The sequence below is a fragment of the Punica granatum genome, chromosome 6, assembly GCF_007655135.1.
Source record: "Punica granatum isolate Tunisia-2019 chromosome 6, ASM765513v2, whole genome shotgun sequence".
Lineage (NCBI taxonomy): Eukaryota > Viridiplantae > Streptophyta > Magnoliopsida > Myrtales > Lythraceae > Punica > Punica granatum.
In genome coordinates, this window is record NC_045132.1 from 5,373,353 (window position 1) to 5,385,890 (window position 12,538).

A 12,538-nucleotide genomic window follows, 5' to 3' on the forward strand; every position below is an offset into this window, starting at 1 on the left:
TAATTAACATAAAATTGCCAGTTTGAGACCTTAAACGATTGAATTAGGCCAAAATCTCGTCTTTCACAGCCAAAGGCTGTGAGTTTTGCTCTGGAGGCCGTTTCCTTTGAGATAGGGTTGTCAGAACCTATTTTTCTCCAGGTACCGACTTACCAGGTCGTCTGCCCCATCAAGTCGACATATTGCCCATCATTATTTTATATACATGCAAAATTATCCTTATTTATCTAGAGAGGGAATAGTACAGTGGTGCACCTCTCGCTTGGTGACTAAAAGGTCTCAGGTTCGATACCCAGTGGGACTACCCGTGCCCCTTTATTAGATATTTAAGATTTCTATTTCAATGTACTAGGTCCATAAGCCTCCCTTGTAACTGAAAAAAAAATTCCTCACTTTATGTAAGGATTAACAATTGTCATTACATCAATAATGTGTTACAATATTAAGCCAAACAAGTATATTAGTAGCATGACAGAATTGCTAGTAATTATTGAGATTCGATTATTGTAACCACAAGAAAGGCTAGCGAAACATTCCCTCCCTACCTTCTTTATCATAACAGTTTATAAACATGATAATATTCGAATAGATTTTACTCCTTGCTTGGCAATGGTACGCTTTTTCGATATTCAGCAAGGGCCCATATTGGAAATATGTTTCTATAAGATGGGTAGTGTAACATGCAATTCTTCTTGAATACTCCTGTGATTTCCTGCCAATAGAACCACAAAGCTTTCACAACACTGACAAAAATAAACATGCGACTATGATTACATCCTAAACATCGTTAGGGTCCTTTGGTTTTGTTAAGGAAAATATTCAGTAAATGAAACACGTGTTTTTGGTAAGTTCTCAAAATTGAGTTGAATGACCTTTAATACAGCATGTTGCAAAATAATAGGAAAAGAACAATAGTTTCCTAGGAGTTCTAAACATTCTCTAATTGAACATACATGCTTATGTTATATATAGATAGCTTCTTGGGGTATTAATACAAACCTGTTGGGGGAAATCACCGTTGTCAAGTTGGGAGTTGATTAGTAGCTTTGCAGCTTGATGAAGAGGGGTCGGGTCCCTTTCCGCCTGACAATAATAGAGAAGCTTGTATACGTGAGAAATTTTCACAAAGGACGCAACCGATTTTATGATATGTGAACAAAAAACCATTAAAAATTACCTGCCCAGAGTGAATCAGACCCATCATAGCCCATGCAGTATGCACCAAATTCGATTTCTTTCCCTCCAAAGGCACATATTTCTACAACAAAATTCCATTGCGAATTGCTCAACATTTTAGCTCAATTTTTCATCACAAGGTCATTTAAATGAGCCTTAAGTATATATATTTTCATCCACAAGCACCCTGAAGTAGCATAAATTTTACCTTCTTTGGGCAAGAGAGGTAGCTCTCTCCCCATCCGCCATCTTCGAACTGGGTTTGGAGTAGAAACTCCACGGCTTTGCGAATTGCCTCGCAGTTGTTGTAGGTCTTGCCAACAGCTTCTAGTCCTCCCAGAGCAAACCATGTACCATATGTGAAACAAACTCCCCACTCTCCATACCTAACATCAGTTCTTTCATTAACTTGTATTTTGCAATGAGTCAAATGTCTTCTGTGAAAAATATATGATAAGGGGAGAGAGGCCTGAGAATAAGATAAGCATACCAAGAACCGTCAAGCATTTGCACACTCTCGAGATATCTTGAAGCATTTGTTATGAAAATGTCAATCTCTTTCTCCCTATGCTCTGGGTATAACTTCTTGAACATCATAAATGCTTGCATAGCTGATGAAGTGCACTCCACATACTCGTGCTCAATCACAATATCTTCAAGGAATTCCATTGGATTAAGAAGCTTCAAGTATTAAGACACTTAATTCAGAAGAAAAATAAAAGGGAGAATAGAGAAAATATTCAAAATAGGGTTAAATATATGAAAAGTAATCCTTCAAATAAACAGTACTTACCTCCAACCATTTCTCCGCTCTTGCAGGTTCCCACGCTGCTAATCCGCCATTTTTACTCTATCAAAAGATTTACAGCATCAAATTTGTCTAAACTTTTGCAATAAAGTTCTTCTAAGAATCTATACACGTCGCACTAAGATGCTTGTTTAATTTACACCTGTAGGGACAAAATGATGTTGACAGTATCATAGAGTCGCTCAGGTTCCATCTTTTCTCCAACAATTTTCCGGGGCATAAGTGAGAAAAGCAAGCAGCACTACATAAGAGAGATGAAAAAAAATGAGAAAATATAAATCGGAGATCGGATGAAATGAAACCCTTTAGGGCCCATTACCTTCAATCCTTCTGCAGTGGTGTCTGAGAGTTGCCACCCGTGATCTTGATCAGAGAAAGTCCATGACCCTTTAGAAATATGGCGATGCATGTTTTTGTAGTCCCCAGAAGGATTATCCTTGACCTTAAACGTTCAAAATGATAACAATACTTTATTAGGCCTCTCTAAACAATACATTATGATGGAAAGGCAAGACTGTTCACATAAAGGGAGGCACCAGCTAAGTAACCTGAGACTGTTTGATAAAATTATGTCCTCTTGCTAGCACTGGTCCTATCTCGTCTACAAGATTACTAGCAAGTAATGCTTGGATTGCAAGGCTTGTATCCCACAGTTGGCTTCCAAAACTCTACAAGTAATATGAGAAGGAAAATACCAATTTGATAAGATCAATTTGAATCCAATTTTACGAAATTCAAGAGTAGTAACCTGCATCTTCATTCCATCTTCAGCAACCCAAATGTAATCTGGGATCCTTGCTAGATGCTTTTTGAAATAATCTCCATTAGGGTCCTCCACCCAACATGCAAGTATGCATAGTACCTGTTTGAAACAATTTATAATATGAATCTCAGTGGAGCTGCTTTCTTGCAAATCTCATAAAGAGATTAATTTTAACCAAACCTAATTCTCATACCTTCTCAACACATCCAATGGCGATATATCGGCTATTCTCATCTTCATAATGTATATGCTTCATGGTCACTTGCAGCGCCTTCTCTCTCAACTTGTTAAAGGGCCAACGATTTAGGATTGGTTCTGTGAATATGTAAAGGCTATCCCAAAGCAGGTTCTGAATTAAAGGATGTGGATAGTAGAGATCTTCCTGCAATGAGAAGTCCTCTCAAAGGGAACTGTTTCAGTGTTGTGATAGGTAATGGAAGCTCATAATGTAGAAAAATATACCTTGGCACAAAGATGGCGGGCTTTTCGCCAGTTGATGGTGTCATAAGGTTGAGTGTGAAGCTCTTCCCTTAACTCTTGAATGAGAGGTGTAATTGGTCCTACAAATTTCTTCCCGTACAAGTAAGACATGGGCATATAAACTATCCGACAGTAGCACCACATTTTGGCTGCAGGTTTGAGAATCAAGACAGAGTGTAAAATATTGAACCCCAAGAAAACATATTAGGGAATATAATTATAATTTTGACGAATGAAGGACTGAATAACCAACCTGGATTTATAGGAAGGAACGAAGGAAGCATCCAAAACTCCGGAGGCATTGGATTGCTTCCCGACCATTCAAAGAGTCCAAGAATCTAAACCCCAATCAAATGCAAATAAAAAACAAAGTACTGAATAAATTTAGGTCTCAATAGTAGTTTTCAATCTTAGTAATTGAAGTATCTCTATATAATCTAATATCTTTAAGGGCAAATAGAGATTAATCAATTTTTAAGCACTTGAATTGTTAAGTGACCAGATTATGTTCGAGTGATTTAGCTGGGACAAGAGGGACATACAGAGAGCCAAGTCTTGCCCCACGAGGGAATGTAGGTGACTCCACCATGGTCACGAATCCACTTACGTGCCCGTGCACATGCATTATCTTGGCCACTGTTGGGGCCTTCTCCAAGGATGCGCATGCATATGTAGTTCAAGGCCGTGCAAAACATATTACTATGTCCTTCTATGTGCAATCCCCAACCACCATCTTCATTCTACAACCAGAAGAAATCCTCAACTCTAATTTCCAAAAACACAAGTATTTTGACGATAGGCAAATAATTATTATAGTTAAATCTACCAATATTCTTAAATGTATTTATAACATATACATATATATATATATGGCACATTCATATAAACTGGCTACGTAGCAGAAAGGTTCCTCTACTATTTTTTAGATATGGTACCTGATGGTAATAAATGTATCGAAGGATTTCTTTGCGATGCTCTGCAGAGAAGACTCTGTTGAGGTGCCCTGTTATTGAGAGGCACATTACCTGCACATTATCAATTGGCGGTGGATAATCAGCAAGGCGTGCAAGTTTACTCGCTAAGTAATCATGGTTGGTGAAGGAACTGACCAAAGGAGGGAGGAAGAACAAAGGGCCGGCATTCTCAGCTGGCCAGTGCCCGTCGCTTCCCTGCAAGGCAGAGAAATAGTGGACTGCTCTCCTTAGGGAAGTTGTTGCTGTCTCATAAGTTATCTCCTGTCCTTCCTCTATCCTTACAGGCAGGATCGTCTGCTCAAACTTTTTATCTCGCAAAAACTTCAAAGAACAGAGCGACGAGTTTAAATTTTTATAGTTTAGGTGGACAAAACGTCCAATTTGAAAGTTAAGGGAATGATAGGTAAAATGAAGTAAAGCTTGAGTCCTTTTATTCCTCTTTTTTCCTCTCGTTTCGTGTTGTGTGTTGTATGGGTGTTGTGGAACAGACGATGGCCCACTTGGGGATTTATCTACAAAGTTCTTTTTCGAATGGATTTTGACACAAATGAGCAGCCAAGGATTGGTACGAAAAAATAAGATTAAACAGTTTTTTTTACTTTTTTAACAAAAAAGCACATTTTGATGTAATCTCACTAGGTAGCACGTTAATTTTGAAGTTTTTCTTTGTCAACTTTATATAGAAAATGTGATCCAGACATAATTTTTCCGTTAGATATTGATGGTGAAAACGCCATGATAGATTTGAAACTAGATGTAAACTATGAGTCTTTTTAAGTAATTTTTAAACTATTTAATAGATTTGAAAAACGGATGAAACCATGAGATCTCTAGAGTAAAAACTTCTAATTTTTTTAACATCCTTGCACATGTGGAAGGTAAAATCAAGCTAGGTGACTTCAGTTTTTCAAAAATTGTTGGATTTGCAAAAAAGGTGAGAAAACGTGCTATCTGGTGTAGTTCTTCAAATAGTCTTGGCATTTGCCACCTCCTGGAAACAATAAGTCTTTTACGGAAAGTTGACATTGCACTATATGGTGAAAAAAATTCAAAATTGTCATACTAGTTGATGAAATTAAAGCAAACTATGGAGTCTCGAAGAAAAGTCAAAAAATCATGCCTTACTGTGTAATGTTCTGAAAAAATAAAGAGTGATCAAAGTTAATAACAACCACTAAATAATCATGTAATTAGATCCATCCGAAATTAGTTTGCGTGTCATTTTCTCACTATTGGATTAAGATAATAAGATAATTTTGGCATTACAAATGTTTTGAACAATTAAGAAAAAGGTTGTGAAATGGGAGGGAATATCCCAGAAGCCACCATCGACCTTGCCAAGGCAGTTGTGGTCGCCAGCGAACAGCGTAGTCCTCCACCACTGCATCTCCCTCTCCCTTCCCTTCTCTGATTTTCACATTCTCATTTTCTTTACTTATAAATTTTTTGGTTTCTGGGAAATCTATTATTAATAAATTATATTTTGATAATAGATTTAGATAAAAAAAAAGTAACTTTTTATCGAAAAATTGACATTAGGATTAAAATGAACAAGTGTGCCATACTAAGGATAGGACTGAATGATTCAGCAAAAAAAAAAAGGATAGGACTGAATGGGAAAAAAAAGGATTTAAAAGGAAGCAGAAGAAAAATTTATAATATTGAAGACAGAAAGGGGCTTTCTTTTTTTCTTTTTTATTTCCTTTCATTGCCTTAAACTAGGCCAAATAATAAAGAAACAAATAACAACGACCTACGTTGTAGCTAATACACTTTCCTTGGCATTAGAGTCCCAAGTTAGGACCTGACTGTCTCTTGTTCGCTCACTCCTCTTTTACCTTTCCCTCAATTTGTACTATAATAATATTTCGATTTTGTGCTTAGAATTTTCATATTAATAATATAAGATAGTGTTTTCATAAAAATAATCTATATGTAAAAGTATGACAAGTTTATCCCATTTTCAATATCTTAAAAATATGTTTATACCCTCGTGACATTTTCTCGTACCTTTTAGGCTCATAACTTTTGATCGCATATTTTCGCTATATATATAAATTGGCTCTTTCTATTCATTACTCAATTTCAATGCTTTATTGCCCCACATCTCTCTCAATGGAGTTAGTTCTTCATCACATATATATTTGTTCTTTTATTATTTCATAACGATTTATAGCTTCATAATTTCATTGCATCATATGTTCGTTTTCAACATCTTTTATCCTAACATGTTCTTATATTCTTTGTCTCATTGCTATGAATCACGTGGTTATTTTCAAAATTTCATGTTTTCTATATTATTGTTTTAAAAAATAACCGTATCCTTCATAAATTTTGACCTTTTTTTTCATACATTTTACTCCCACACTTTTGATGTGCTTTATTAGTATGACTTTTTTCACACACTTTTAACTCTTTATTCATTGCTCATTCTCAACATTTGTTGCCTCACATGTTCTATCTATCATATATTGCCTATTGAGTTTAACTTTGTACATTTCTTCTAAAGTACAACCCTTCCCCAAGTGTTTCTCCAACTTTTTTTCCTTTTCACCTTTGGTAAACTAATAATATTATTATTTTACCGTTTACTCAAATAATACGAATGATACTAAATATCAAATCTTTTCAATAACATGGCATCATTTCATTCGTTTTAATGGAAAAAATAACTTTTACGTATGCTGTCTCATGACATTTCGACTTCAAGGTACCCTTTCATACTTCTTTACTATAAAAGCTACATAGTGTATTCTTTCTTATAATTATTCACTTTGACAAACGCATCAAACATGAAATAACTTATCCATTCAACGCTCACGGTTCCTCTTTCCCCTTTCCTATTTACAATTTTATCTCTTTTATTTTCTCTTTCGATTTTTAATTACTTCTCCTTTAATTATTCTTATTCTTCGACTTTACTAATCGCTGAAAAAATTTCCCGTATTCTTTTTCTTCGACCATAATCCTTTTTATTTTTTTTAAGTTTCAAAAACCAACTTATACCTATTCTTTTTCATGACCTGATTTCAAGGCACCATTTCATACTTTTTCACTATAAAAACTACCTAGCATGTTTTTTCCCATAATTATTCACTCTGACAAATGTATCAAATATGAAATAATTTCCCCATTCAACGCTCACAGCTCCTCTCTCCTATTTCCTATTTACATTTGTATTGATGTATTTTCAAACTTTATGTTAAGAATTTTTAAAATTATTTAATAGATGAATTTTTTTGATGATTTACTGACATAAATCTTGTGATTGAAAAATTTATATTTTTTATTAAATTTTCAAAATTCATATTTATTTATTAAAATATTATTTAAGACATTATGCCATTAGTAATTTGTTTTCAAGTCCCAATAATACTTTTTATGGGATTCTATGGATACAAAAGTACATTGTTGGGAGAACAAAAGAAAGAAAGAGAAGAAGAGTTTCAAACAAAAGAGATACCATATCATTAATTTTTTTTATTTAATTTTGTTTTCTTTTATCTCATGTTTCTTTTTCTCTCCTTATTCTTTTTCTCTTCTTTTTCTTTTATCCACCGATATCGACTACCATTTTATCCATTGCCACTATAGTGCTTGCCACGCCCACGTGCTAATAATGTTGCACAAGCATAAAGTCCTCATGCTATTAATGTTCTCCTTCATGAGCTTTAGGTACATTTTCGTTCTTGCTCCTCAAGGGTACGTGTGTAAACTTGGAGATATAAGTTGCTTCTAATGCAAATCTAATATCGATTATCAATACAATTTATTAGTTTATAACTAAAATTAAATTACTTATGTGCATTTGGTGGGATCTAAAGTGTATTGTTTATTTTCTTATTTTATTTGTTATGTATAAATTATAATATATAATACGAATTACTAAAATAAATTTATATATACATAAAATCGAGTCCGATCACTTTCCTTCCAATTTTATTTCTTTAAATTTATATATACATAATGTATCTAAAGTGTATTGTTTATTTTTTATTTTATTTGTTAAGTATAAATTATAATATATAATATGAATACTAAAATAAATTTATGTATACATAAAATTGGGTCTGATCACTTTCCTTTCAATTTTATTTCTTTAAAACTTAAACCCAACCCTTAAGGTCTTTAATTTTTGGAATTTTTCGATCGATTTGGGTCGAATTTTTCTAGATATTTGAGTTATGGGTTTCATTGCAAGTCTATTCGTGAAAATAATATTTCTATTAATTATTTTGTAAAGTTTAAAATTTCGAATTCATTTCTCTACTTTTTCTTTAGGATATTCTATTGAAGTGAAAGATTAAGTCAGAAAAATATATCAACTGGAAAAATTTTCATTAAATAAATTATTTTTAAATCGCATTAATTTCATTTTTAAATCATTTTCAATATTTCAATTGTACTTATCAATTTTTTTATTCATACAGTAGATTATGCATCAGTGCTACGCGCAATATAAAAAAAAGTTTAAAACGTTACCTCTGTATTTTCATCATTACGTACCATGTGTAATTTTACATAGTTGTGCTGTTAATGAAAAAATTTAAAAAATTGTGATGAAAATTGAAAAAATAATTTTTTAGTGAAAGAGAAGAAAAATAACTTAGGTTGAGTTAGCGATGGAGTGGGGGTTGAAGAGAAATAAGTAAAAAGTAGAATGGAAGATGACCACGTGTGAATTGATGGAGGAGTGAGATAAGATATATATGTTTAAAATTTGAGCAGTTTGACAGTTTTATTATTGCCTTCAGTTTTACGATTCTTCAATAGAGTAAAAAGTAATGGGGATAATTTCGTAAATTTAGATATAGTGATTTGTCATTAGTATGTTAATTTTGTATATACTTTTTGTGCTACACATATGTAAATACTATTATTAATATATATACATATATATGTTTCCATTGAATTTAATATTATTTATTTATTTTATTATAAAATTAGATGATATTTTTTTTGTGAATATTATTAGTTTCCTTTAATAATTTTTATTTTTAATTTAATATTTAAATACGCATGGCCCACTTCCCCATGTGTCATGTCTACAATGTTAGTGTCACGTTAGAAAAATCCTTTAAAATTGACATGAAAGTGATGATACGCTAGACGTTATAAGAAACTAATAATTTGTAATTTTTTCAATTAAAAAATTCATGCTACAAATAATAAAAAGGCCAAATTTTTGCTTTTTTGGGGTCATCAACTCTTAAAGATATTATTAACTATTTTTTATTTTATTTATTTATAAATTAAAGTAAGAACAGATTCCTGATTAGAAATAGTCACAAATTCATTCAAAAAGATATTCTATTAATTTACTTGTACTTTATATATTTCTTTTTTTTTAAAGAGTTTTCTTATATGTTCCGTCGTTCGAGTATTATGTATTTTAATCTTATCAATGAAGGTTTCACGTGCAATGCATGTGTAAATTCACTAGTATATATAAATGTATATAGCAATTGAAAAAATATTTGCAAAAGTAAATATAATACGCCAGGACATGTGGTATATCTAGAATTTGTGATTAAACTTAAAATACTCAGTTGCACTATCGCCTAGAAATAGAAACATGAAATACTGAATGACACTATTGTCGTTCTATTTTTTATTTGTTGACTTCACGTTGCGGTCTGATTCTCACATTTTTCTTTTTCTTTTTTTAAGCTTCCGTTTTGTTATATATTTTTAATATTTTCCTCAAATTTTCCTTCCTTCTAGAGTAAAATACTCCCGTCGAAGGGATGTAGAGGAGGACTAGTAATGCTCACCCAACTCGAGGGGAACCGGGAATTTGCGGTGTTCGTGTGTAATTGCTTGGGATCGACTCACCCAACTCGTTGGGGGCACTAAAGATTGATCCTGTGTGCATGGACGTCACTTGAAATGGACTCACACAACCCCATAAGGGACACTAAAAATTGACTGTCTACACGCGATTGCTTAGAATCTACTCACGTCAACTCGTAGGGAGCATTTTATTCTCAGGCGAAATAATAAATATTGACTCACGCAATTGCAGCTTAGAATCGACTCATTCCAACCCCGTATTTATGTAATTTTATTAAATATTGAAGGTTAGTTTTTGGAATTTAAATGTGGAGAAATAATAAACGGAGTTTCCAACTGTTATATGTTGTCTATAGATAATATGCCGCGAGTTCTTACCTAGTCAAGTGATATTGGACGTACTCGCGAAGAACGGTGAAAGTTAATTTAAAATTTGGATCTTTACTCGGAAAAGGGACCAAAAAAAAAGATTGGTTGTTTTGTTTCTAATGAAGATTGTCCAATGAAGAATTTTACGAAAAGGAAAAAAAACGAAAAATGCTGATGAGAAAAACGAAAAATGTTAAAGGGGAAAAACGAAAAGGATTTTACGAAACGAGGGTCCAATGAAGAATTGAATTATTTGAATATTATAATCCAACCACCACCACGACAAAATGTTGCTTAATGGCCAATTACTAAGCTTCCGGTGGATGGAATGGAAATTCATTTAAAAATGAGAAAGAGGATACGTCTATATGAACAGATGATCAATCGCATGAAAAAGATGTAGCTAGTAGCATGTACCTGGTACCGCCAGAGGAGGTCGGCGCTGGGCCTAACCTTGAAGCGATTGTTGTAGAAATTGAGGCGAGCGGCTTCAATTTCAGCCTTCTCTTCGGGGGAACCCGCCTCCGGGTCGAACTCCCATATCTGCCTGCCGACATAGTTGTTGGTGCTGTACAAGTACGGGCTGTTGCCTCCTTCAGCTATCTTCAGCCTCCACATTTCTTTTTTAATGAGTTTGCCGCCGAGAATACTGTAAAAGTTATAGACAGTACATAACTCTCTTGTCAATATCTCCATATTCACTGACTTGCTAAATTCATAACCCCACCATGACGATAATTGTCAAACTTTTATTGGATGATAGAGAGTTCACAACGGACTGACTTGCTAATTAATCAAGGACCGTCTGCGTAAATATACACATAATAGGATGAATCCGGAAGCATTACCTTATTATCAGGGAAGAGATATCGGTCACTCGGAGGTAATATTATACCGAAGAGAAGCTGAATAGGGCCTAATTAGCAGAGTAAATTACTCAATATTAGAGACCAAGAATTTTAATTCAGGGTTGAAAGTGGGAGAGTGAGGGAGGAAGAAAGAAAGCAAGGGAGAATGTATTATGGGTTTAAGCCTAATGTGATGAGCTCTTCTGATTTGTCTTGAAGAAGTCACAGACCTCATGCTCCTATTTATACTTTAGGCCTCCCTTTGAATTGAGGGAAATGGAGTGAAAGAACACGGAAGGGAAGTTGATAAAGGAGATTTTTTAAAATTCTAGAATACTTTTTTTTTAATTTTATGATTACAGCTGATGCTCATGAGTTTAGTACAATGATATAGAAATCTTAATATCTAATAAAGGGGTATGGCTAGTCCTACAGGGTATCGAACTCGGAACATCATGGAAACATATTTTTAGTTTCTCAACCACTCCTTCCGTTTCTTTCTAACTTCACTTTCCATTAAATTTACTATATTTTTCTTATTTCATTTTAATATAGCTCTTTCCCTTAAAAAATTAATATAGTAATTTTGATTAGTTTATCAACCACTCATACTGCGCTCTCATTATCATTATTGATGATGAATCGGCTTGTCATCAGCCGGAAGTAAACACACCTTGATAATTCAGTGGCAGCGACCACAACAAATCATATACACAATGCGGACCTTGGGATTTCACTTATTTACATAGATGATTGTCACATGGGCATATATGAATTTAATATATTGCATCATCATATCTTTTCTTACTGGCACTTTGACTTATGTTTCTTGTACCAATTAGCTTTAGATATGAATAAATTATTGTTCAGCTGTCAACTTTGCATCGACATTTCGTGTCCCTTCTTTTCTTAAGGAAGCAATTGATTAAGCTGCTGGCATTGACTACATAGCAAAAAATTGATTATGTTCTGCTGCATAAGAAAATATCTTATACTCTAGATGACACGAAATGCATCTCCGCCCGAAGCAACAAATGAAGAATCATACGGAAAGCAGCATCATTCACTATGGGAAAAAGGTCTATAGGCAACTCTTCTTTTGCCGACGGTTAAAAATGTCCTAGCGCAATGAGGACTTTTGGTGAAGTTTCAGTAACGTCTTCATAAGGCTAATCTATGCCGATATCTATAAAAAAGAATTTAGAAGCTTGCGTTTTGCTTTCGAGTTGGATCAGGATCCAATTTAACTTAATTTTGTGTAATGATTGCAAGTGTTCATAAATATATGGATGAGTGAGAATATATTTATCTATGTATATATAGATGT

The 12,538-nt window shown here is 33.6% G+C and overlaps 1 protein-coding gene across 1 annotated transcript; it reads right to left on the reverse strand.

Annotated features, from left to right (window-relative positions):
• Window positions 1-357: 357 nt before the first annotated feature.
• Window positions 358-11,486, reverse strand: LOC116212401 (beta-amyrin synthase-like). The gene is made up of 18 exons (XM_031546996.1): window positions 11,212-11,486; window positions 10,781-11,012; window positions 4,337-4,522; window positions 4,163-4,252; window positions 3,770-3,967; window positions 3,481-3,565; window positions 3,210-3,376; window positions 2,941-3,129; window positions 2,733-2,846; window positions 2,533-2,652; window positions 2,304-2,426; window positions 2,127-2,225; window positions 1,970-2,026; window positions 1,667-1,857; window positions 1,385-1,562; window positions 1,178-1,258; window positions 1,000-1,083; window positions 358-712 (listed from the first exon to the last, which is right to left on the reverse strand). The coding sequence occupies exons 2-18, from the start codon at window positions 10,979-10,981 to the stop codon at window positions 593-595; spliced, it is 2,283 nt and encodes a 760-aa protein (XP_031402856.1). The 5' UTR covers window positions 10,982-11,012; window positions 11,212-11,486; the 3' UTR covers window positions 358-592.
• Window positions 11,487-12,538: the final 1,052 nt, after the last annotated feature.

Excerpts from the sequence above, each read along its gene's own strand:
- LOC116212401 (XM_031546996.1), bottom strand. The coding sequence starts at position 10,981 with ATGTGGAGGCTGAAGATAGCTGAAGGAGGCAACAGCCCGTACTTGTAC. Across the intron at positions 2,847-2,940 it reads CCATTGGATGTGTTGAGAAG|GTACTATGCATACTTGCATG; the intron begins GTATGAGAATTA and ends TGTTTCAAACAG. Across the intron at positions 2,027-2,126 it reads ACATCATTTTGTCCCTACAG|AGTAAAAATGGCGGATTAGC; the intron begins GTGTAAATTAAA and ends ATCTTTTGATAG.